Source organism: Manis javanica, chromosome 15 (genome assembly GCF_040802235.1).
Source record: "Manis javanica isolate MJ-LG chromosome 15, MJ_LKY, whole genome shotgun sequence".
NCBI lineage: Eukaryota > Metazoa > Chordata > Mammalia > Pholidota > Manidae > Manis > Manis javanica.
Window position 1 is genome coordinate 2,060,577 of NC_133170.1, and position 23,465 is coordinate 2,084,041.

A 23,465-nucleotide genomic window follows, 5' to 3' on the forward strand; every position below is an offset into this window, starting at 1 on the left:
CTCCTCTGTGCTTCACTGAACTTCGCTAAATGGCAGGAGTGGTTTACTGAGCATAGATGGAGTATGGCAGAGCTGAGCCTCACAGTCCCAAAGCTGAGCATTTTAATTACGATCTAGGTCACTTTTACATCTAATACCAGCCATGTGATTAACATTGGCAAGTCCTTCCAGGTCGAGAGGCAGCCGTTTGGCCGGTCAGAAGGGCCTGCCTCAAGGGGTGAATCATATAGAAAAACACCAACGTCCAGAGGAGGACTAACTTGCTCAAGACATGATGAATTCATCTTTGACACATACTAACAAAGGGAGATAAAGAGGAGGAGTTACGGAACGTTAGGATTCTCCAGAGAAACAGAACCAACAGGGGAACTATAGGTATGCGTATCTCTCTCTCTCTCCCTGTATATATGTATACAGAGATGCTCATATAGAGAGATACAGACATCTGTCCATATACACACATATAGAGAGAGGGAGATTCATTTTAAAGAACTGGCTCCGTTGTGGAAACCTGGCCCACCCAACCCCGACGGGGCAAGCCCGCGGACGGAAGACGCAGGGAAGAGTTGCAGCGCAAGCCCACAGGCAGTCTGCTGGCAGGATTCTCTTTTGCTCTGGCGAGTTCAGTCTTCGTTCTAATGAGGTCTTCAGCTAATTGGATGAGGCCCATCCACATTACCAAGGACAATCTGCTTTACTCAAAATCTACCAATTTGTTAATCCAATCCCAGAAACACCCTGACAGTGACATCGGGGATAATGTGTGACAGTAATACTCTGGGCACGGTGGCCCAGCCAGGTGAAGGGGAAGTCAGTGTCAAAGAAAGATACAAAGGAGCTTGTCCAGAAGAAGCAATGGTCACGGGCTGCAAAAGCCTCAGACATCTGCAGTGGGTTAAATGGTGAGCTCCCCAAAGCTAAGTCCACGCCCTAACCCTGGAACCTGTGCAGGATGCCTGTGGGAACAGGGCCTCTGTGAATGCAGTTCAGTTAAGGATATTGAAGGGATCGTCCTGGATTTTCTGAGTGGGTCCTAAATCCAGGGACAAGAGCCCTGATGAGAGAAAGGGTAAGATTTGAGATGGACAGAAGACGAGAAAGCCATGTAACCACAGGGGCAGAGACTGGAGTGATGCGGCCACAAGTCGAGGAATGCCAGCAGCCACGAGAACCTGGGGGAGTTGAGGAAAGATCTTCCTGGCGCCCCTGGAGGATGGTACCTTGCCTTGGCACTTCTGGCCTCTGGAAATGCGAGGGAATAAGTTTCTCTGGTTTTAAGCCATCAGTCTGTGCTAATTTGTAACAGCAGCTTCAGGAAACTAACAAAACATACAGAGAATAAATGTAATTGATTTTGCTGTTAAGAAGGGAGAAACAGGTCACATTTGAGAACATAGTTTCAGTAGGGCGGCGTGGAGAAAGCCCTATGCAGAGACTGTAAGGCAGAGGGTCCCCAATGTGCCCAGTGTGTGGGGTCTTTCGTATCTCAGTATTTTTTCATAGTGTTCCTAGGACAAAAGATATACTAAATAGTTCAATTTATTATTAAGTAGTTCCAAACAACTTAATCAGTATTTATGTACTAGCAACTTAGCTGTTTGAAAAAGTAATATATAAAAATTGAAAAAAATATTTGATTTTCTTTTTAAATAGTCACAATTACTTACTAATGGGATGCACGCGTGTTACGTGAAACCTCTTAAGCTTTGGAATCAGATGGGACACCAGCCACTTCCATTTCCTGTTCCACACCAATTTCTGACCCGCAGCTGCATTTTATCACAGCAGCCACTGAGAATCTAGCTTTTCAAGATATGACATGAAAACAGACGTAGAGTATCTAATGCTGAAATTGTAAACTACCTCAAGCTAATATTTTGTATGGTGCCAGAAAGATGCCAAGCACCACCGTGCTTCCCTCAAATATCTGCAGTATTTCTCAGGCATCCCCCTAAGGCCACTATGGCTGGGGCACCTCAGCCCACAGTTTGGAGGCTATGGATCTGGGAGTGAGAGGTAACGTGTACGTAGAAAGTTTAGATGACATTTACAAGACATTTAGTAGAAACTTTCGCAAGTAAAACCAGAAGACATTCAGGAGATTAGCAAAGATATTCTAGAGTTAAGGGGAGGAAAAAACAAAAATAAAAAAGATATACTGAACTACATCAAAATGAAACACTTTTGTTCCTCAAAGGACACAACAGAATGAAAAGGAAACTTACAGAATGAGAGAAAATGTCTGAAAATTATGTATCTGATAAAAGGTCAATATATGGAGTATACAAAGTACTCCTACAACTCAACATCAAAAAGCAGACAAGCAAACAACCCCATTCAAAAATGAGGCAGGGACCTGAGAAGACATTTCTATCTATATAAATAGCCAACAGATACAGGAAAAGGTGCTCAGCATCACTATTCATTAGAGAAATGGAAATCAAACCCACAACGAGATATCACCTCATATCCAGTAGGATGACTACTATAAAAATAAACCAAAACAGAAAATAGCAAGTGTTGGCAAAGATGTAGAGAAACTATGCACACTGTTGATGGGAATGTAAAATGAGGTACACATGATAGAAAAAAGTATGGAGTTTCCTCAAAAACAGTAAAACAGAACTGCCATGCAGTCTAGCATCTGGGCATATGCCCAAAAGAAGTGAAAGCAGGGCCTCAAACAGATACTTGTGCACCCATGCTCATAGCAGCATTATTCATAATAGCCAAAAAGAGGAAGCAACCCAAGGGTCATAGATGGATGAATGGATAAATGGAATATGGTATATCCATACAATGGAATGTTATTCAACCTTGAAAAGGAAATTCTACATGCTACAACATGGATGAAACTCCGGGCTACTGTGTTAAATGAAATAAGCTGATCACAAAAAGACAAATACTGTATAGTTCCACTAATTATAGAACCTGTATGAGGTTCTAATAGCAGTCATACTCGGAGAGACAGGAAGCAGGCAGCTGTTTGCCAGGCCTAGGGGTTGGGTGTGAATGGGGAGTGGATGCAGTTTCAATTTTGCAAGATGAAAAGTGTTCTGGGGATTGGTTGCACAATAAGGTGACTATATTTAACACCTACTGAACTGTAAAAAAAAGATTAAGATGGTAAATTTTATGTTATGTGTATTTTATGGGAATTTTTTAAAAAGTTAAGGTGAGATGTCATGGTGGGGATCAAATTTAAGATGTAAGCAAGAGATTAACCAAGGGAACAGTATTTCTACCACAATATGTTCTCTAATAGATAAAAATACATGTATCATTAGCTCTCTATATACTCAATAAACCATTTCTCCAAAGTGAATGCAATGCCAAACTTTAACCCAACCTGAAATAATCATGCATAATAAATTAGTGAGGTTTAAGTGTGTTGTCAATATTGACCAGAAACATTTTCATAAAACATCCTATGAAAAGCATCATAATCCAGTTTTTACATCCACATAAATCTAGTAAAAGAGAGGAAATTATCTAACTGTATGTGAAATGTTGACCAACAGTAAAAAAGATCATTTGGTCAAGCTTTTTACAGCTCAGCAAATACTTTCCCTTCTCAGATTTACTGTTTCACTCAGGAACATTGCTGTTTCAAAACCTGTGGCTTTTAAATTAAGCTGGGTATCGGCAGAAAATAAGCGCGATCTGGTGAATAAGGGGGTCCTACCAACCTATCGGGAACGGCCCTTCCAGGGCTGAGCATACAGTGGGCTTTTCTAAGCAAGAACATGGACGAGTTAATTCTTCTCGCTTTATGAGCAATGCCAACTTCCTTAATTTTCCCTCGCCACCAGGACATGAATCAGTCAAATTGCCTCGGCAGTCTTCTCTGTGCTCAACAATGCAATCAAAAGTGGTAAATCAGGATGAACTGTGGTGTCAGGAAGAATCTGGTTACCAGGAAACTCTCCGCAACATTTCTTCAACCCAAACAAGTCATGAAACTCAGATTACATGTTGCTTATTTCAGAATATGAGGGTCTTTTTGAGAAATGGAGTTCAGGTAACAAGGAACAGAACATAGCGACCTCGTCTGCGGTGATCCTTGTAAAGAGAAACGATTGTAGGCCTGCTAATGAGCAAGTAATTGAAGGTACATTGTAACCAAGGGGCTGTTTGGTCACCTTGCGCTCCTCTGAGGCCCAGAAGAAGGCAGTTGTTGATCAGAAGGTTCCGTCTGTGAGTCCCGGGCCCGAGAGCTGAAGCCCAGGCGGCTGCCTAGCAGGGAATCGCACCGGAGGGTAGAAGGTACGGAGACAAGTGCCGCCCGCGTCCGCGGGCCGGTGACACGGGCTCGGAGCCCCGCAGGGGGCGAAGCTCATGGGGTTTCCCGGCGGGCCCGGGCGGGAGGCGGGCGCGGGGGGCGTCGGTGACTCGGGGGCCTAGTGACTCGGGGGCCCGACGACTCGGGGGTGCCAGCCTGCCCCCGCGCCCGCCGCGACGGGAGCGGCGTCTGCTGTCCGAGGCTTTAACGGTACGGCGCGAGCGCGGCACAGACGGCGAGCGACCCGGGGCCCTTCACGTGAGGCGGCGCGGCGCGGGGACGCGCAAACCCAGGCCGTTGGGCCCACCGTTCTAACGCTGAAAAGCACCTGTTCAGTGGAGTGGCCGTTTCTGGTTCCGCGCGTCCCTGCGGGGAGCCCGGGGACGCCGGGGGGCGGCGGCGCGGCGGCGGGGGGCGGGGCGGCGCGGGTCGCGGGCGGATGACGCGCGGCCGGCGGAGGAGCGGCCACGTCCTGGGGAGCCGCGCGGGCCGCACACGCGCCGGAGCCGCAGCCGGAGTCGCGGCCGCCGCCATGTCCCACCAGACCGGCATCCAAGGTGACGGCGCCCGGCGCGGCGCGGGCGCCCAAGGAGGAAGGACGACCGACCCGGCCGGGCGCCGAGGAGCGGGTTCCCGCGGCGGCGGCCCTGCGGGGTCCCGCCGGCTCCGGGCTCCGCTCCGCCGCGCTGCCGCGGGCTCCGGACTCCGTGCTCAGCCCCGGGCCGCCCCGGGCGGCGGCGGAGGAAGCGGAGCTTTGGCCGGGGCGCGGCGCTCAGGGCCGCCCGGCCGGGTCGGGCCGCCGAGCTCCGCGGCGCCGGGGGAGCGCAGGTCGCGGGCCCCCAGGGTCGGGACGGGTCACCTGCGGGCGGCTGTTCTAGTGCGAGCGCGCAGGGAGGGCATTGCGGAAGGCGTCTTTGTTTATCATAAGCTTGAAATCGGACTAAAAGGGTGAAGCAGCTTTTCAACATTTTTCAAGCAAGCAATAAAGGTGTTTTTCAGAGTGATTCGTTCGTTGCTGGGTTTGAGGAACTTTAATACTCAGAGTTATTTCTGCTGTGGAATTATCTAGATAAACAGATTAGGATTAATATGCCCTAAGTACATTACTCCTTATATTTCCTTAGCTGTATACAGTGTCCACTCATATTTCTAAGTTTTATCATTTAAATTACTGGTAAGAGGATGCTACATACTCAATATTTTTTCTGTGTATTATAATTCTTTTCCTTAAATTGCACTAGAAGGTATTAATACATAAGTATAAAAAGTAGGTTTCCTTTTTTAATTTTTTTCCACAGCAAGTGAAGAAGTTAAAGATACGTTTGCCAGAGCAAGAAATGGAAAATACAGACTTCTGAAGATATCTATTGAAAATGGTTAGTTAAACATTTTAAAATGGTGTTTGTCCTTGGAGAAGTGGGTGTAGTATGTTTAAACTTCTCAGTTGTCAGCGATTTGAATTCCTGATGTTAGAAGTTCAGAACTTGCTTTAGGCAACCTGGATCCTGTACATTTTGGGCACGTCCCTTGGGCACTTGCTTACCTTCTGAATTCTGTGGATTTCAGGGGAAAAAATATGTTTTTTGGTGTGATATCTTCCCCGTACATTTTGTCTCAGTTTCCATACCGAAGTCCATTTCTAATGTTAGTGCTTCCTCTGTGGAATGGAAATTAGTTAACAGGTGGTTACCTAAAAAAAATTAAAAACCCAGGTACTTGTGAATTGTTACTTGGTAAAGTTCTGAAGTAGATACAAACGATTTCAAACTTCCATTTTCTCTACTTCATTTCAACCTATGGTGCAAAAATGATTCATTCCCCTTCTTGTTTTAGAAAAAATTCTGAAAATATAACAAACCATAAATTGATCCTTTCAAAATAATTCTGTAAGCATGGAAATTGGTTGGGTGGGACAATCTTTAAATTCAGCTAGATTTGAATTTGAACAACTAATATTAAAACTACTTAATCACAAATGAGTATGTTAAAATATTCCATTGGCCTAATCTCATAAATACCTTGAAATATTTTGCTTTGGAAAAATAACTTATTCTTTTATAAACTGGAAATTTATTTGCTTTGAGTTTTCTATTTATGTATTTAAAAAATACCAGAATAGTTTGAAGAATATGCATCCTACATGTATTACCACACTCAACAGGAATAAGCATATACTGTAAAGCAGCATATTTTAGAAATATTAAGCTAAAATTTTGAATGCCATCATTTCCTAACTAGTTCATTAACTAAAATGGCAAGCTTATCTAACTCGCATCTCTACAGAAGAAAAATTACATTATTTCCTAAATCATTAATTTCTGGTTTTACATTATTTTTGCTTTGAGAAAAAACTTTAAATCAGGAAATTACGAAGAATAATAATATAACAAACACTTCACTTTCCTCTTTAATTAATAACTGCTAATGTTTTGTCATATTTGTGTTCAAGCCTTTTTCAGATTCAATGTTTTGTGTTATAAGAGCAACCCCTTTAAACAAGTTCACTTCCCAACGTCTTTACCCAGAGGCAGCTATATTAGGAGGTTTTATATTTGTGCAGTCTTTTCTTTATATGTATCCCTGACTATCATGCAGTGCTGTTTTGAGTGCTTAACCTAATACCTTCCTGTGCTTCTTTCCTTTTGCTGTGAACATTTCTGTAATTAGTTTTGCTTAGAGATCACTAATTCTTTTTACATAGGAACACAATTCTGTCATATGACTGTGCCACATATTATATGTCCATTCTCTTACTGATGAATATTTCAGCTAGTTTCCATTTCTACTGCTATTATATAGTGTACAGTGAATATCTTTGTATTTTTTCATACAGGAGACTACCTATCCAGGGTAATTTCACAATTTTACTTGATTCTGCCACGTGGTTCCTCAGAGTGGCTATTCCAATTTATGCTTCTGGACAGATTTTGAAATTTGTAGCATTATGGCCAAATAGGAGCTAAACTGTTTTTATTTAATATTTCTTACTGTACAATTCAATGTTAATTTCAGAAATTAACCTTTGAGTGTTGGTTCCCTTATTTAAATCTATTTTGTTGATAATTTACTGTGTGAACATTTTGGAAAATAGAATATAATCACCCATTCTTCAACCAATCAAGTCAACAATGATAACTTTTATGTGTTCCTTTAACTGTTTTTTAATATATCATTATTTTAACCATACTAAAAAAATCTTCATATCTGTTTTTAATCCTATTTCATATCATAATTATTTTTTGTGTTGTAATCTTTTTCCTTTCATCTTTTTGATATGAATAACAGTAATTAGGAAATGACTATGTATTATTTTATTCAATACTTCATTTTGTATTTCAAACCATCCCTATATTTTTTTAAATTGTTCTTCATAGAGAAACTTGTGATCGGATCATGTAGTCAGCCTTCAGATTCCTGGGATAAGGATTATGATGCCTTTGTTTTACCGCTGTTGGAGGACGAACAACCATGCTATATATTATTCAGGTTAGATTCCCAAAATGCCCAGGGATATGAATGGATATTCATTGCGTGGTCTCCAGATCATTCTCATGTAAGTAATTTTTTAAAAACTTTTTTAACATTAAATGCTACAATTTTTTTTTCTGGAATATGTGTAGGCCAATAGAAAGTTCAGAAGCAAAAGTCCCATGGAAGTCCCATTTCCCACAGAAGGAATGATCTTGGGGAAAATCCTTGGATTAATATGGAATCTGGAGTGATGAGCTTAGATTCAAAAGTCTTGCTCTTGAAATCAGAATTATTATTGATTTTAAATTTAAAAATCTCTGGCAATTATAAGTGATTTTATGGATCTCTGAAGAATAAAGCCTACTTTGAGAGCAAAAATTGTAATAATTTTGAGAACTGATTAAATATTAAATATTCCTATGGCTATGATTCCAGTGATGAGCATACACACAAATTAGTATTTCTCTTAGGAAAGTTAACAGACTAAATAGAACAAAAGACAAAATTAATACATGAATACTGCCCAGTATTATAAGATTAATTCTCTGTTTTTTATAGAAAAATAATTTTAATATTATCCAGCTATCATTCACAAAAGTAATCCCTTTTTAATTTCATATATCCTATCTGAAAGAAATACTGAATTTGACTATGCAGGATTATGAAATGGTTACTATTCATTGACAGTTATCTTTAGTAGTTTCTCATAGATGCGGTTAGATTCCTGAAGAGCAGTATATGTTATAGTTCTTTTCATCCTGTGTCCCTTACAGAATAGAATATGCCATAGGTATGCAATGAATATTTGATTCTGAAACTTATTTAGTAATACCAGATCTAGATTTGCTTTGGGTAAAATGTCAGTTTCAAGGTAACTCCATTTCAGTGTTTTCCCCATTTTAACGTAGTGTTTTAAGTGTTTATTTTTTAATCTTGAACTCATTTTGTACTTTGAAAAATGTGACTTACAAATTGAAACCTTCAGTTCTCTTCAGATGCTGGTGTTACAATGGTTATTTGTATCACATACTTTAGCATGTTAGAATTGCTAGACTTCAGCTTTATCACAGTTTATTTTTAATGTGCTTGAATATTTTAGTAAATTCAGAAAGTGCTTTTTTTTCCCAATGATTTTCATCTATAAACTTCCAAGTAACCTTTCACAACTTACTAGGTTCGTCAGAAAATGTTGTACGCAGCAACACGAGCCACTCTGAAAAAGGAGTTTGGAGGTGGCCACATTAAAGATGAAGTATTTGGAACAGTAAAGGTACAAGACTTGTGTTTTTATGTGGATTCTGTATGTTGCAATTAGAGCACCAGTTAATGAGTAATTGATAAGAATCCAGATTGATGAATCTTTAAGAATAGGGGAGAAAATATTGTTACATTTCATTAGATATACAAGTTAACTGAAACATTACTTATGCTTTTAAAATATGTTGGCATCTCCTTTGTAAGAGTTCAAAAACTAGAATATACCTTAAGAGTTCATCTAGCTCAACCCCTCATTTAGTTCGACCTTTTCATATTAAGGGTGGGGAAACAGGCCAGAAAAATGAGAGACTACTTGAAGAGACAGTAATTTTTAGGTATTTTAGACATTTATACCTATTTTGTAGCAGCAGTAACTCTATCACTTAAACCAGAACATTGAGGCAGGTAAATTGACAATTGGAATACTTGATAAATTAATAAATTTAATTAAATTATGTTTAAGAATTTATTATAAAATTTGTATGGCAAATAGATGTATTTATACATATTCACAGAAATTAAGAAAATCAAATACATTTTTTGAGCAGGTTTTTTGTTGTTTAGCACGTATATTCTGATTCAGAAAGTAGTATAATCTAGTGAGTAGAACATAAGACTGGATGGGAATACTTACTACTAATTGCTTCTCAATTTTAGTCTTCCAAACCACAAAATTTTGATGAAAAGTAGACCTCTTTGGAATATTTTTTTTCTTTTAAGTAGGGACTGAAATCATTTTCTGTGAATAGAGAAATTATATAAATCATTATAATACAGAATTCAGAATCTAAATATGTTGATTACTGAATAATTATTGGGCTGGCTTCCCCAGATGGTTAATTATAATGACCCTATGGGCTTGCGGCATGACCAGGTTCATCATGTGGCTGGCGTCACCTCTTCCACCCTCATGGGAAAGATTTAGTAATTATAAAACCTTGGAAAATGAAGACTAGGTACTCCCCTTAAAATTTTTTGAAACCTGTACAATAGAGGATTTAAAAAAAATAATAATAGTAAAATTCTTACACTATTTATTTTCAGTTAGTGTATTTTCTTTTATGTGAAATTAATAACTTTTTCTTTAACCTCACTGAGACTTTATAGAGAATAATAAGTCCATTTCTGTGCTTACAGGAAGATGTATCATTACATGGATATAGAAAATATTTGTTATCACAGTCTTCTCCTGCCCCATTGACTGCAGCTGAGGAAGAATTACGACAGATTAAAATCAATGAGGTAAATTAGTTTTGAAACCCTTGCAAGATTTTAAGTGTTTGAAAATATCATATTTTTAATTTATAGATTTAGGGGTAACTAGAGAATAAAGAAGTTAGATAGCTTACATTTATTCTGTTTAGAGACTCCATGTGTTTTCAGGAAAAGTTAAAAGTGAATATTAAACTTCATGTCAATTTCATAAATAGCTTTCCCCGTTGATCTAACGTATATGGCAGGATGATAAATCTTCTTAACTTTGTACTTTGAATACTAAACAGTGAGAAAAGTGTGTGTGTTACCCATTTAGTGCAAAGAATTTATATCTGATGAGGTTGTCTGAAGCAGCTTTGTTTTGTTATGTTATTTCAGAGAATAGTGATGACTAAAGAGAATAAAATGTAAATACTAAGATGTTTAGGATTTCTAGAAGCGCTATGAATTCACTTCTGTGAACACAACTTGGATGGGTATGTGCATATGTATATGTGGGAAATGGTTGAGTTTTTGTTTATTTCAATTAGTCAATAAATCTCCATTCATATTTTAGTGTATCTCATTTTTAATGTGTTTTCTGCAGCCATTTTAATTGCAAGCAAGGATAGCTACTGTTTTTCTACTGTGATTTCACAGAAAAGAACAAGGAGCAGGAACCACTGTTCACTAGTCTGAGTGACAGACTACTAGGAATCATTCTGGGAAGTGATGGAATATTATTTAATATTAACCTGATAGCAAGGATCTATCTTCATATTATTTTAACTCAAGTTATGTGAGTAGGGACTTCTTTGTGATTTTTGTTATATACAAGTTTGATAGTTTGTTTTATTCCTTGCAATCAGAACCCAGAGGACCGTATTGGGGTATGCATCTGCATATGTTCTGTGATGTTTTCATTATCCAGTGTCATGCTGTTAGAATCTCCATTCATTTTTTTAAAAGTAAAGTTTTTATGTGACCTTCTGTTGCAATACTGCAAATGATACCCTTTACTGGCTATCACTTATCAAGTATAAAAGCCATACGCGTGTGTACTGGACACTGTCTGGAAGCCCTTCTCTCCTCCTCCAGTGCCTGCACACCCGCTTCTCAGTGGTAGGAGCTCCGGTCCGGGGCTTCTGCATCACAGTGACCAGTTGAACTGTGTGTGTCCTTGTGAGCTGTCTGTACTCCTTTCAGTTCAGTGCATGGCGTTCGTGTTGCATTTTTTACATCTAACAGAACAAAGTAAAATTCTATACATACTGCATATATATCACACTTCATAAATTTTATCAAGTAAAATACTGTAATCAAAGGTATATTCTGAAGACACTTCAAAGAGCTTATATAGCTCACTGCAGTTGTGCCAAACCAAACATATAAACAAAACCTCCAAAGCGCCACTAACCTTCACTCAGATGTTCACCCCCAACATGGTCGGTCATGAAGATGTCATGCACTCTGCATGTTGACAGAATGCTAGCAGAAAATGACCAAGGGTGCAAAAGTATTTGCTTTTTAAGTTACTAGTGTTCTAAATGTTAATTATATCGGAATGGGCCAGGGTGGGTTGGGTCTTCTCACCTTTGCTATATGGCACGGCCAAAACTTCATCAGTCAATCTGGCTGTCATACTTAGGTGCAGACCGACGTGAGTGTGGACACTAAGCATCAGACACTACAAGGAGTAGCATTTCCAATTTCTCAAGAAGCTTTCCAGGCTTTGGAAAAACTGAGTAACAGACAGCTCAACTATGTGCAATTGGTAAGAGATGCATACTGGTTATGATGGAAAGGCTGCTCTTTTTGGTGGCTTATGGCTTGTGTAGGGTTTATTTGTAATGGATTTGAAATTTTTTATTTGCTTCCTGATAATTCATTTTTTCTTTTATGCAACAAAAGCAATATATATTCACTATGAAAGTCAAACCTGCCTGCATAAGTTTCCCTTTGTCTCCTAGTTTTTCTATTACAAATGTAAAGTTTTTATGGTTTTTTTTTTGTTTTAATGAATGTATCTTCTTATTGCAGGAAATAGATATAAAAAATGAAGTCATAATTTTGGCCAACACAACAAATACAGAACTGAAAGATTTGCCAAAGCGGATCCCCAAGGACTCGGCCCGTTACCATTTCTTTCTGTATAAGCACTCCCACGAAGGGGACTATCTGGAGTCCATAGGTAGAGGACCCATTGCGCTTAGCATGTCGTTCAGTTTGCTGTTGACCTTTCCGCACTCTGTTCTCGTGTACTTCTCATTCAGAAAACACAGTGACATCTTTGTGAGCTTTACTGTTTGCTAATTAATATGTGGCTGATTGCATTTTTTGTTATTTTAACTTACAGTTTTTATTTATTCGATGCCTGGGTACACGTGCAGCATAAGGGAGCGGATGCTCTACTCCAGCTGTAAGAGCCCGCTGCTGGGGATTGTGGAGGGACAGCTGCAAATGGATGTCATCAGAAAGGTACTGACTTACCTAACTCATCTTACTAAGGTGTTTATCTATAACTACGTCTTCAAAATTTTTCAGTTTTTGCTATATTTTTTATTGTCTTCTCCATGTAGTTCATGACTTATAAATGAAAGCTTTTTCTTATTCTTAGAAATATGTAGGCTCCCCTCTAAGTGCTGTCACGACCCCAGTCTCCCTATAAACCTGTACTCTGATATGTAGCCACAAGCTACATTTAGGCTATTTAAATTTAAATTTAAATTAAGTAAAACTTAAAATCCAGTTCCTTAATCACACTAGCCACATTTCAAGTGCTCATTAGCCACATGTGGCTCTAGCTGCCATATTGCCCAGTGTGGAATTCAGAACTTTTTCCAAATTGCAGAGAGTTCTGTTGGGCAGGACTACTAAGCTACGTGCTTACGGCTGTCTCAAGATTTTCGAGAAGCCACAGTCTCCGTTTATAACTGAATCATGGAAATCTTTACCATTATTGGGAAGGGACAAAAGGAGCAAAAACATTTGCCTTGTGGGAGCTAAGCCACCAATTTTCTTATATTTATTTTCTTAAATGCAAGTGAGGCACAGGGAAAGATATGGTTTATTCTTAAGCCCATCACCTCTTAAAACAAGGTCTTTAGAATGAACCCTTCAAGCTTTTTAAGTTGTTAATCATTTTGTATAGTAGGGGCTAGCTGATTAAGAGGACCAGATCGTAAATATTTAAGGCTTTACCAGGCCACAGGTGGTCTTTGTTACATATTCTTTGTTTTTACAACCCTTTAAGTACGTAAAGCACTCTTAACTTGCCTCCGAGTGGCCTGTGACCCATAGTTTGCTGGCTCTTCTGCAGTGACCTAGGGGATGAAGGGGCCTCGAGTGATGTTTCCTGACTACATAGTGTGCAAAGCAGAATGCCGACAATACAGTGGTGGCTTTTACTGTGGAACATGGGTTAAACTGGAGGAGAAAGAGGGAACTAAATAGAAAATAAGTATGTGTTCAAACAACTCATTCAGCTCCCCAACTCCAAAGGGGAAAAGTGAAACTACTTACCTACGGTCTTCGACAGTCTTGCTGGAACGAGCTTTGTGTTTCTTCCTCAGCATTCACACCCGAACCCTGACCCGTTGCTTGCAGTAGGTTTTGAGCGCTGTGCTTTTTCATAGCGTGCCACACTGTACTAATTCCATTTCTCGCAGATCGAGATAGACAACGGGGATGAGCTGACTGCCGAGTTCCTTTATGAAGAGGTGCACCCCAAGCAGCATGCTCATAAGCAGAGTTTTGCAAAACCAAAAGGTCCTGCAGGAAAAAGAGGGATCCGAAGACTAATTCGGGGTCCAGCTGAAACTGAAGCCACTGCTGATTAAGAGCTGCGTACTATGACACTAGTTTTTTTAAAGTCCAGCTTTTAGTACAGGAGAACTGAAATCATTCCATGTTGATATATAGTAGAGTAAAAATTGTACTTTTTGAAAAACAGCACTTTTCACTTCTGAGTGTTTTTAAAACTAATGTTATAGAAGACTCGTGATCTCTATTTTTGAGTTAAAGCTACAAAAGGTTTCGACATAGTGATGTTCATGTTGTCGCACTGTTTTCATAGAGTGATGATTCCACAATTTCACATGATTCTTTAGATTTTATACAGTTGGGCCGATTCCAGAAACTCTAATGTCTCAAAGTAAGATACACTTCTTATTACTCTTAGTGACACAGCATATTTTTTTTCTGTAAAGGAGAGAGAGATACCTTAAAATATTCATACTACTTAATAAATCTGTTAAGGACCAGGTTAGATTATGTTCTAAGCTGAAAACTTAGCGTGCCTGGGAGGAGGTGAGAGCTTGCTAACTGAGGAGCAGTGCCAGACTGTGGGCTCGTCTGTAGCTTCCAGAAACCCTGCTTTTATTGCAGCTGTGTTTTCTGTTCGACTTTTTGGTTTTCTAAATGGCATTAATATTTCAGAAGATTAACTCACTCTGAAATTTAAGGGTACCAGGTATTTTCTCTACTGCAGGATTTCTGATGACATTGAAAGGCAGTGTTTACTTTACTACATTCTCTTCCTAGTGCTTTAAAACATTTCCATTTCAAAAGTAGTTATTTCATTATGAGTAGTGTGGGGCTAAATATTTATGTTCAGATTGAATATTAAGTTAATATTCAAAAGCAAAACTAAAGAATGTTGAAAAGGTTTTAAGTAACAAGATTGTTTTCTCTCCAAAATCATGTATTTATAGGCCGATTGTGTTCCTCATAAATACTCAGATTTGAGAAGACTTTGAACGTCTTGGTACTTAATCAACGTAGTACAGATTAAACCATCGGTATCTTTTTCAAAACACTTTTAGCTGGATTCTAAAGGCTTGCATTTTCAGTGACAACCTACAGAAGTTTTGGACCTCATTTTTCTTGGATACTTGAACTAGAGGGAGCTGAGCGCGTCATCGTGTTAAATCTGTTAACCTGCTGCAGGAGCCGTGGTGATGAGTTTTCTAAATGAACTGTAGGAATCCAGGATTTAGAATTTCTTGATCTAAACTTTATGCTGCATAAAACAAATATGAGAAATGCACATTTCCTAGTATGAAATACGAAATGCTCATTTTTACACCTTACTAGCTAAGGTAAAATATGCACCTTTCAGAAATTCAATGTGTGTTCAAATAAAGCATATTAGTATAATTATGGGTTAATGGGTTTTTTCTAGAATTAAGAGTATTTGTGTGAGGTTTTGCTTGTTTATAAATAATCAGACTGTAATACTTAAACATGCAAAATAATTGACAATGTTGCACTTGTTTACTGAAGATAGACTTTAAGTTGTTCCTAGGTGCACATGTAGGCACACGTTACCACATTGAGATCCCTGGGCTGCACTGCAGGCCATAGCCGAAGCTGTTACTTTCAGTCAAAATTAATGTTAACCTGAGGGTATAAAATAATTTCACAGTGAATGTTTTTCTCTACCATCAATGTGCAATTATACTTAAATTCTACACTACATGAAAGTAAATGAACATTCCAGAATATAGATGGGATGATAGAGTCTTTATCATTAAATCAACAATTGCTGAACATTGGTGATGCACTTAGTGTAACATTGAGAATGTGTCTTAGGTGGCATTGTAACAGTGGGAGGTGAATGAAGCATTCCCAATACATTTATATAGCAGTGGAGAAGTACATACCTTCTGTGGACATTTTGTAAGTGCATTTTATATCACAATAAAAATTTTTTCTCTTTAATAAATTATGTATTAAGTTGGTTTTCTATTATGATTTTTTTTAATGTCTGGATAATTCTGTGAAATGCAATACCTGGTAATAGGTTAGATACCCCACTCATACTGTCATATGTTAATCTAAGTCAAAAAGAATTTCAAATAGTTTGAAACCTAGGTAAGTTGTATCTATAGAGCTCTTCGTTTGGGTCAGCACTTTCCACTGCTGTGGCCATGGCAGTGCCGGGAGGTCCCCAGTCCTGCTGTGATAGGAGCGCCTGGTGGTGCAACAGGGTGACCGGCAGACGACACTGAGCCCCAGAGTTGCTCGTCCAACAAACCCTGGGTGTGACCTGTGTATACCTATCAGCTGGGACTGTGTTACAAGTGATGTCTGATAGCCGTTCACAGAATTGTCTAAAAAGGGCTGATATTTAAAACAGTATTTAAAAAGTTCCTCAAAAGCATTCCTACTCAGAACTAAATATGCCTGAGGTACAGTACTGTAGTTTGGTATATACCTTTTTGCGCATTTTTTTTGCATATACAGCCATACATTATAAGGATAAAGGATTTTTATTTAAAAAGACTAATTCTGGGGCTTTATATCCAGAGTTTTTTATAAAGTAGATGGGCTCAGGAATCACTACTCCATAAATGATTCCTGTGTAGCTATGGTACAGTTTGCCTTAAATGATACAAATTGCACGTGGCTTTCCAACCCTGATCAGTCAATAAACTCCCAAGTATTACTGTGTACTGGTATATGCTGGTTGTGGTTAGTGGTAACATCTCAGAATAAAATTTAGTCCTTGCTATTACCCCCTAGCCTCTGCATGACTCGGCCCATGACTCCATGTCCCTTGACCAGCATACCCCAGCTCATGGGCACGTCTGGTGGACTGAGCCCATGGCTGCCTCAGGAGCACGGGAGCTGCTGACCCCACACCGGCTCAGCAGTCCAACACCTGCATGTCCATCCCTCCATGCAGGTCTCTGCTCAAGGGTCATCTGCTTAGGTCTTCTGACTCCCAATGTGGTTGCGCCCCCTGGCCCTTTCTCCGTTTAATCTTGCTTTATTTTTCCTCCAAACGCTCAGCAATGAGAAGTATTCATGCATATAGTGTCTCACTGAAATGCAAGCTGCGGGGGGAGGGCCTTGGGTCTATTCACTGCGTCCTCAGCACCTAGGACGGCTCCAGGATGTCGTGCACTGTTGAATGAATAAAAGGAGATTTGCCTTCTCCAGAGCAGTGGGGAGAGGCGCATATTCCCCCGGTGGGAGGGACAGCACTGAGGCTCTGGCCAGAGAGAGTGTCCAAGCGGCAGAAGAGCCTCTTGCCCTCTGAAGACCATAATTTCTGCCACAAGAAGCCAGCACTCACTCACCCTGAGCAGCAGGGGTCCCCCAGAGGGGTCCACAATTAGCCAACTCAGCTCGGGAAAGACCAAGCCCAGACTGTACTCACCTGCTAGGGCCACTCCGTGGCCACCAGCACTTTCCAGGACCCAGCCAGCCTACTGTCCTTGCTGCACTCTGGAAACTGGATGGGGGAGGCCAGCCAGGAGCCAGCCCGGCCCCCGTGGCGGTGTCCCCGGAGAGGGGCCCAGGCTTGGAGCCGAAACATCTCTTCGGCTGCGTTCTTTTGATCAAAGCAAGTTCCAAGGCCGTCTTGGACCCAAGGACTGGGGAAGCAGATCTTACCTCTTGATGTAAGAGCTAGAAAAGCATATTGCATCACATAGGCACAGGCATGGGGAAGAGGGGAGAGTTGCAATCTGATACAATGAACATGAGGAAGACGTTCCTTTACCCGTTTGGTGCATCAATTTCCTCAATAAGGAAAAGAACAGGACCAACCTTAGAGAGTTGTAGCTATTTTCTTCTGTGCTATTTTAATTTCCTTTTCACTTCTCCCATGTTTTTGTAGTTATTTTCTTAGTGGTGCCCTGGGGATTATAATCAAATCTTCATTTATAAAAGACTGTTTGGTGTAAAACCAATTTAATTTCTATACAGAAACTTGATCTTTGTGCCCTGTCCCCTTATTTGTGCCAGTATTGTCATACAAACTACATCTTTGCACACTGTGTGCCCAACAATACACATAATTATTGTTTCATGTACTTATCTTTTAAATAAGACAGAAAAAGAGTCACAAACAGAATACGCGTGTAGAATGCATTTGATATTTACCTATGTGGGTATCTGTGTTGGTGCTTTTTCTTTCTTCCTGTGGAGTTGAATACTCCCTTGCATCCTTGTATTTCAGCTAAAGGATACCCTTGTTTCTCATAGGGCAGGTTTTCTGGTGACACATTCTCCCAACTTTTGTTCGCCTGTGAATGTCCTATTTTCTCCATTTTTTAAGGATAGTTTTGTTGGAATTAATGGTTGGCATTCTTTTTCTTCCAGCAGTTTGAAAATATCATCCGATGGCCTCTGGCCTCCATGGCTTCTGATTTTAAAAAATCAGTCATTGCCCAGGTCCCCAGCTACATGTAAAGCTCCCCTCCAAGGAACGCTGACGCTCTGGAGCGTGGCAGAGGGAGGGTGTGAAGACTGCTCGCCCTCCGAGGCCTCCAGAGAGGATCAGTCAGCCCCTGACTACAGGTTTAATTAGGAGCCCGTCCCTCAGGCCCCAGCCATGATGATTAGATAGGGGCCTCCGTCCCTGCGCCTGTTGCCCGGTGCTGTGCCCGGGGAGTGGTAGCTGTTACAGTCCTGTGAGACCCAGAAGCATGTGCCCCACTGGCTGCCGGAGACACGCAACGTAGAGGTGTCCCCAGCAGCAGCCCAAAAAATCACAGTGCCAGATGGGCGTGAGCTCCTTTCAGGGCAACAGCGATCACCACAGTCCCAGGGGGCCAGGAACACAGTTGTCCGGGCCCCTGAGCCCCAGGGCACTGTAGACGGCAGCTGAGGCACCCCGTCTTTCTATGAAAGAGGCCCCTTTGCTTGTCCTGAACTTCAGCCTGAGGGCAGGGTTCTAGTTTGGCGCATGCTTAGTGGTCTGTGGGGCTGCTCTCAAGGGATGTAGGTGGTGGGGGCCACCTAGGCCTCTCCCTCCACCTTGATCCAGCTCTGTGGTTTCTCTAAGAAAAGAGCTCATACATGCATGCGGAGCCCATTTTTGCAACTGCTGCCCAGAGGATCCTGCCAGGCTGCCTGGCCAGCAGGTTCACGCTTGGGTTCTCTGGACTGGGCACACTTGCTTACTTTGTAAAGCTGCTGCCCGAGGGCCTGGCTTCCAAGTAGCCTGCATCTGGTGCTGAAATCCTCCCCTCAGGGACAGACAAGTCTTGGTACATCCTCAACAACTGGGAGCTACTGAAAATCTAACGTTCTGCTTAGACAAGCACGGAGGTTTGGGAGATGACAAAGAGCTGAGGCAGAGTCGAATGACAAGGTTCATATCCTACACAAGGCCACTCCTTCAAGGCTGGGGGTTCTTGTTTCAGCTACTGTACGGAACCTAACAGAGAGTCAAGCAAAATGAACAGACAGAGATATGTTCCAAAGGAAAGAACACGGTAAACTCTCAGGTATAAAAATGAAATAGAGATAATTAATATACCTAAGAAAGAGTTCAAAGTAATGGTCATTAAGATGCTCATAGAACTAGATATAAGAATAAATGAACACAGTGTGAACTACAACAAAGAGACGGAAAATATAAGAAAGTACCAAGTAGACGTCATAGAGCTGACTTTAGTTGTTGTTTACAAACAGAAATAAGCATCAATACAGTAATAATAGGGTATTTTAATACCCACCACTTACATCAGTGGGTAATCATCCAGGCAAAAAATCAACACAGAAACATCAGCTTTAAATGACACATGAGACCAGATGAACTTAAGTGATATGTACAGAACATTCCATCCAAAAACAATAGAATACATATTCTTCTCAAATGCACATGGAACATTTTGCAGGACAGATCATGTATTAGGCCACAAAACAAGTGTTAATAAACTTAAGAAGACTAACATCATATCAAGCATCATTTCTGACCATAATGGTATGAAACTAGAAATTAATCACATAAAGAAAAATGGAAAATTCATAAATGTGTGAAGATTAAACAACATACTACTGAACAACCACTGAGTAAAAGAAGCTCTCAAAAGAGAAATCATAAAATACCTTGAGACAAATGATAATAGGAAATAGAACACTAAAATTTTGGGATGCAGGAAAAGCAGTTTTTAGAGGGAGGTTCATAGCAATAAATGCTTACCTCAAGAAACAAGAAGAGTCTCAAATACAAAACCTAACCTTACACCTCGAGGAACCAGAAAAAGAACAAATGAAGACCAAAGGCAGTAGAAGAAAGGAAACAACAAAAATTAGAGCAGAAATAAATGTAATAGATCTTACAGAGAAACAGAGAAGACCAATGAAACTAAGGGTTGGTTCTTCAAAAAGAGAAACAAATTTGACATAGGCTCACTAAGAAAAAGAGAGGACTCAATACCCCAAATGAAAGAGGAGATGTTACAATTGATACCCCAGAAATGCAAAGGCTTATAGGAGACTACTACAAACATTTATATGCCAACAAATTGAACAACCTAGAAGAAATGAATTAATTCTTAGAGACATGAGGCCTACTAAGACTGAATCAGAATGAAGTAGAACATCTGAATAGATTACTAGTAAGAAAATAGGATTAGTGATCAAAAACCTCCCAACAAACTAAAATCTAATACCAGACAGCTTCACTGGTGAATTCTACCAAGCATTCAAAAAAGAACTAACACTAATTCTTAAACTCTTTCAAAAAATAGAAGAGGAGGAAACTCTTCCAAATTCAGTTTCTGAGAAGAGCAGCATTACCCTGATAGCAAAACCAGACAAGGACACAAGAAAAGGAAATTACAGGCCAATATTCCAAATAAATACAGATGCAAAAATCCTCAACAAAATATTAGCAAATCAAATGCAGCAATACATTAAAAGGATCATCCATCACAGCCAAGAGGGATTTATTCCAGGGATGCAAGGAGAGTACAACACCCACAAATTAATGTGATACATATATTAACAAAATGAAGGATAAAGATTAGATGATTATGTCAGTAGATGCAGAAAAAACATTTGACAAAATTCAACATCCATTTATGATAAAGCTCTCAACAAAATGGGCATGGGTAAATGCACTCAACAGAGGCAATATATGACAAGCCAATAGCTAATACAACACGCCGTGACTTTCCTCCAAGACCAGGAACAAGCCGTGGATGCCCACCTCACTGCTTTACTCAGCGCAGCATTGGAAGCCTTAGCCAGAGCAATTAGGCAAGAAATATAAATAAAAGGCATCCAAATTGGAAAGAAAGAAGTAAAACTATCATTATTTGCAGGTAACATGATATTATATATGAAAATTCTAAAGACTCCATCGAATAACTGTTGGAGTAATAAATAAATTCAGTAAAGTTACAGAATACAAAATCAATACATAAAAATCTGTTGCTGCTATACACTAATTACTAGCAAAGAGAAGTAAAGAAAATAATCCTATTTACAACTGCACCAAAAAGACTAAAATACTAGGAATAAATTAACCAAGGAAGTGAAAAACCTTTATGTTGAAAAGTATAAGACATTAATGAGATAAATTAAAGAAGTCACAAGTAAATGGATAGTCCATGTTCATGGATTAGAAGAATCAATATTGTTAAAATGTCCATACTTCCCAAAGCAATCTACAGACTTAATGAAATCCCTATCAAAATCCCAATGGCATTTTTTCAAAGAAACAGAAAGAATCCTAAAATTTGTGGGGAACCACAAATTCCTCTGAATAGCCAAAGAAATCTTGAGAAAGTGGAATGCTCATTCAGACCCTAAGGTGTGGATCTCTGCATCGCAGGACAGCCTGGGATGACCAGTCTGAAGATTTTACTGGCCATCAATGTGATTTTACTGGTCATGAAGACACTGCAATAGAACCTGGTATGTAGGTTGCAACAGTCTTTGCCTCTTTGTGAATTATCTTCTAAAAGGCAAATCCAAGCAAGAAATCAAAAAGAGAAGGCCGCTAGGTAAGTACTGAGTTAATGTAAGGCAAGCTCATTAAACGGCCTCAACGATTATCTTCAGCAAATTATCTGGATGCATAAATAACCAGTAAGGAAAATATCTGACATAACCTGGGACAAAATATGTACCTCCTTATCCAGAGGTAGTAGAAACTTTGTGACAAAGTCTTATTCTCGGCTGACCCAAAGGCCTCAGGTAACACAGCCTAACACACAAAGGTTCTGTTTACGTTCTTAACACTTGCTTTTTTTCTAAGTTATACTACATGTCAATCATTCCTGAGACTATACACTTGATACCCTTTAAAAATGTTTTGAGTTTGGGTGTCGTCAAAGCCTCCTGGCCAAGGGAATCTTTCTCTCACAGTACATAATTTAAATGCTTCTTTAACCTGCCTCACTACTTCATACTGTCTTGCTTATTTGCTTATACATTATCTTTGTCTAAATGGAGACCTTCTCCTGAGAACAAGCTCCTAGAGAACAAGAAGTTTGCTAATTTGTTCATTACTTTAAGACCACTGCTTTTTTAAGTGCCTGGATCATAAAAAACAATAAACAAAAATATATATTTGTTGAATTAATTGTTTCAGGTGAGAGAATTTCATAAGATGACTTTTCTTAATTTCATCAGAGGAATAAAATCTTAACATTAATTTCAGAGATTCACTGACGTTGCCTCATACTGACTATTTTTGAGACTAGAATTTAAATGATTAAAAAGCCATTCCCATCTGCGTTCTTGTAGCAAAAGTTGGTCAAAGGGTATAAACTTTCAGTTATGCATAAGCTCTGGGGATCTAATGCATGATTATATAATTGATCATACAATACATATAGCATGATGTAAACATACATCACACACATGATGATTATAGTTAACAGTACTATATACTTACAATTTGCTAAGAAAGTAGATCTTAAATGTTCTCACCACACCGTAAACAAAAAAGGTCATCAGGTGAGGTGATGGGTGTGCTAATTAGCTTGACTGTGATAATTATTTCACAATATGTGTATCAAACCATCACACTGAATACCTTAAGTATATGTAATCTTTATTTGTAAGGTATGCCACTAAAGCTGGAAAAAAATGCTTATTTTGGAGGTGGGAAGAAAGGACGATGAAAGGCTGACATCTATGGCTATTTTATATGGCTACAGAGCCAAAAATAAACAGATCAATACATGCTTTAGAATGTTCTGGGTATCTCAATTTTATGTTAGAAAAGTAAAACAAAACATTGATTAATTATCCTGACTGCCTGCTTGTTCCACACAGACCATACTAAGTTGAGAGAAATTTAGAATTAAAATACTGTAGTTGGCTAGCTGGTGAACCAATGGGTCAGAAATACGGGATGAAAAACAACTGTTCTTTCTGGAAACGGGGTAGGCCAGTGGTTCTCAACCATGTTGCTACTCACTGGCTCACACAAAAGGATGTTGAAGGCAACATTAAAAGTTCACATCAAGGATTGCAAAGCTTCTGTCAGAAGTTTTTTTCAAAAATC

General features: G+C 39.7%; 2 protein-coding genes and 1 long non-coding RNA gene across 10 annotated transcripts in view; 1 reads left to right on the forward strand and 2 right to left on the reverse strand.

Annotated features, from left to right (window-relative positions):
- TMEM117 (transmembrane protein 117) overlaps window positions 1-4,681 on the reverse strand; it is a 381,411-nt gene extending 376,730 nt beyond the window's left edge. For 2 of the 6 annotated variants that reach the window (XM_073222697.1, XM_073222696.1), the window contains exon 1: window positions 4,143-4,677. The gene's annotated coding sequence lies outside the window, so the exon portion shown is untranslated. Of the gene's footprint in view, window positions 1-3,689 lie in introns of all 6 variants that reach the window. The other 4 variants (XM_073222694.1, XM_073222702.1, XM_073222699.1 and 1 more) reach the window with 4 other exon arrangements.
- A 6-nt stretch (window positions 4,682-4,687) lies between these two features.
- TWF1 (twinfilin actin binding protein 1) lies at window positions 4,688-15,929 on the forward strand. Of its 2 annotated transcripts, XM_037009613.2 has the most exons (10): window positions 4,688-4,839; window positions 5,581-5,658; window positions 7,657-7,835; window positions 8,928-9,023; window positions 10,148-10,252; window positions 11,074-11,094; window positions 11,853-11,978; window positions 12,245-12,395; window positions 12,561-12,682; window positions 13,873-15,929. In XM_037009613.2, the coding sequence occupies exons 1-10, from the start codon at window positions 4,722-4,724 to the stop codon at window positions 14,041-14,043; spliced, it is 1,167 nt and encodes a 388-aa protein (XP_036865508.2). In that variant the 5' UTR covers window positions 4,688-4,721; the 3' UTR covers window positions 14,044-15,929. The 2 variants fall into 2 exon arrangements, with proteins under 2 accessions (XP_036865508.2, XP_036865517.2); XM_037009622.2 differs by lacking the exon at window positions 11,074-11,094 and having other exon boundaries at window positions 4,689-4,839.
- On the reverse strand, window positions 5,668-13,864 carry LOC140846434 (uncharacterized). 2 transcript variants are annotated; one of them, XR_012125522.1, is made up of 3 exons: window positions 13,727-13,864; window positions 9,645-9,749; window positions 5,668-5,939 (listed from the first exon to the last, which is right to left on the reverse strand). It is a non-coding gene; the product is annotated as an uncharacterized lncRNA (long non-coding RNA). The 2 variants fall into 2 exon arrangements; XR_012125521.1 differs by having other exon boundaries at window positions 5,668-5,972.
- Window positions 15,930-23,465: the final 7,536 nt, after the last annotated feature.

What these genes read in the sequence shown, in the direction of transcription:
- TWF1 (XM_037009613.2), top strand. Translation starts at nt 4,722, where the DNA reads ATGACGCGCGGCCGGCGGAGGAGCGGCCACGTCCTGGGGAGCCGCGCG. An exon ending in GAAGATATCTATTGAAAATG is followed by an intron (nt 5,659 to 7,656) that starts GTTAGTTAAACA and finishes TGTTCTTCATAG; the next exon opens with AGAAACTTGTGATCGGATCA. An exon ending in GGTCTCCAGATCATTCTCAT is followed by an intron (nt 7,836 to 8,927) that starts GTAAGTAATTTT and finishes ACAACTTACTAG; the next exon opens with GTTCGTCAGAAAATGTTGTA.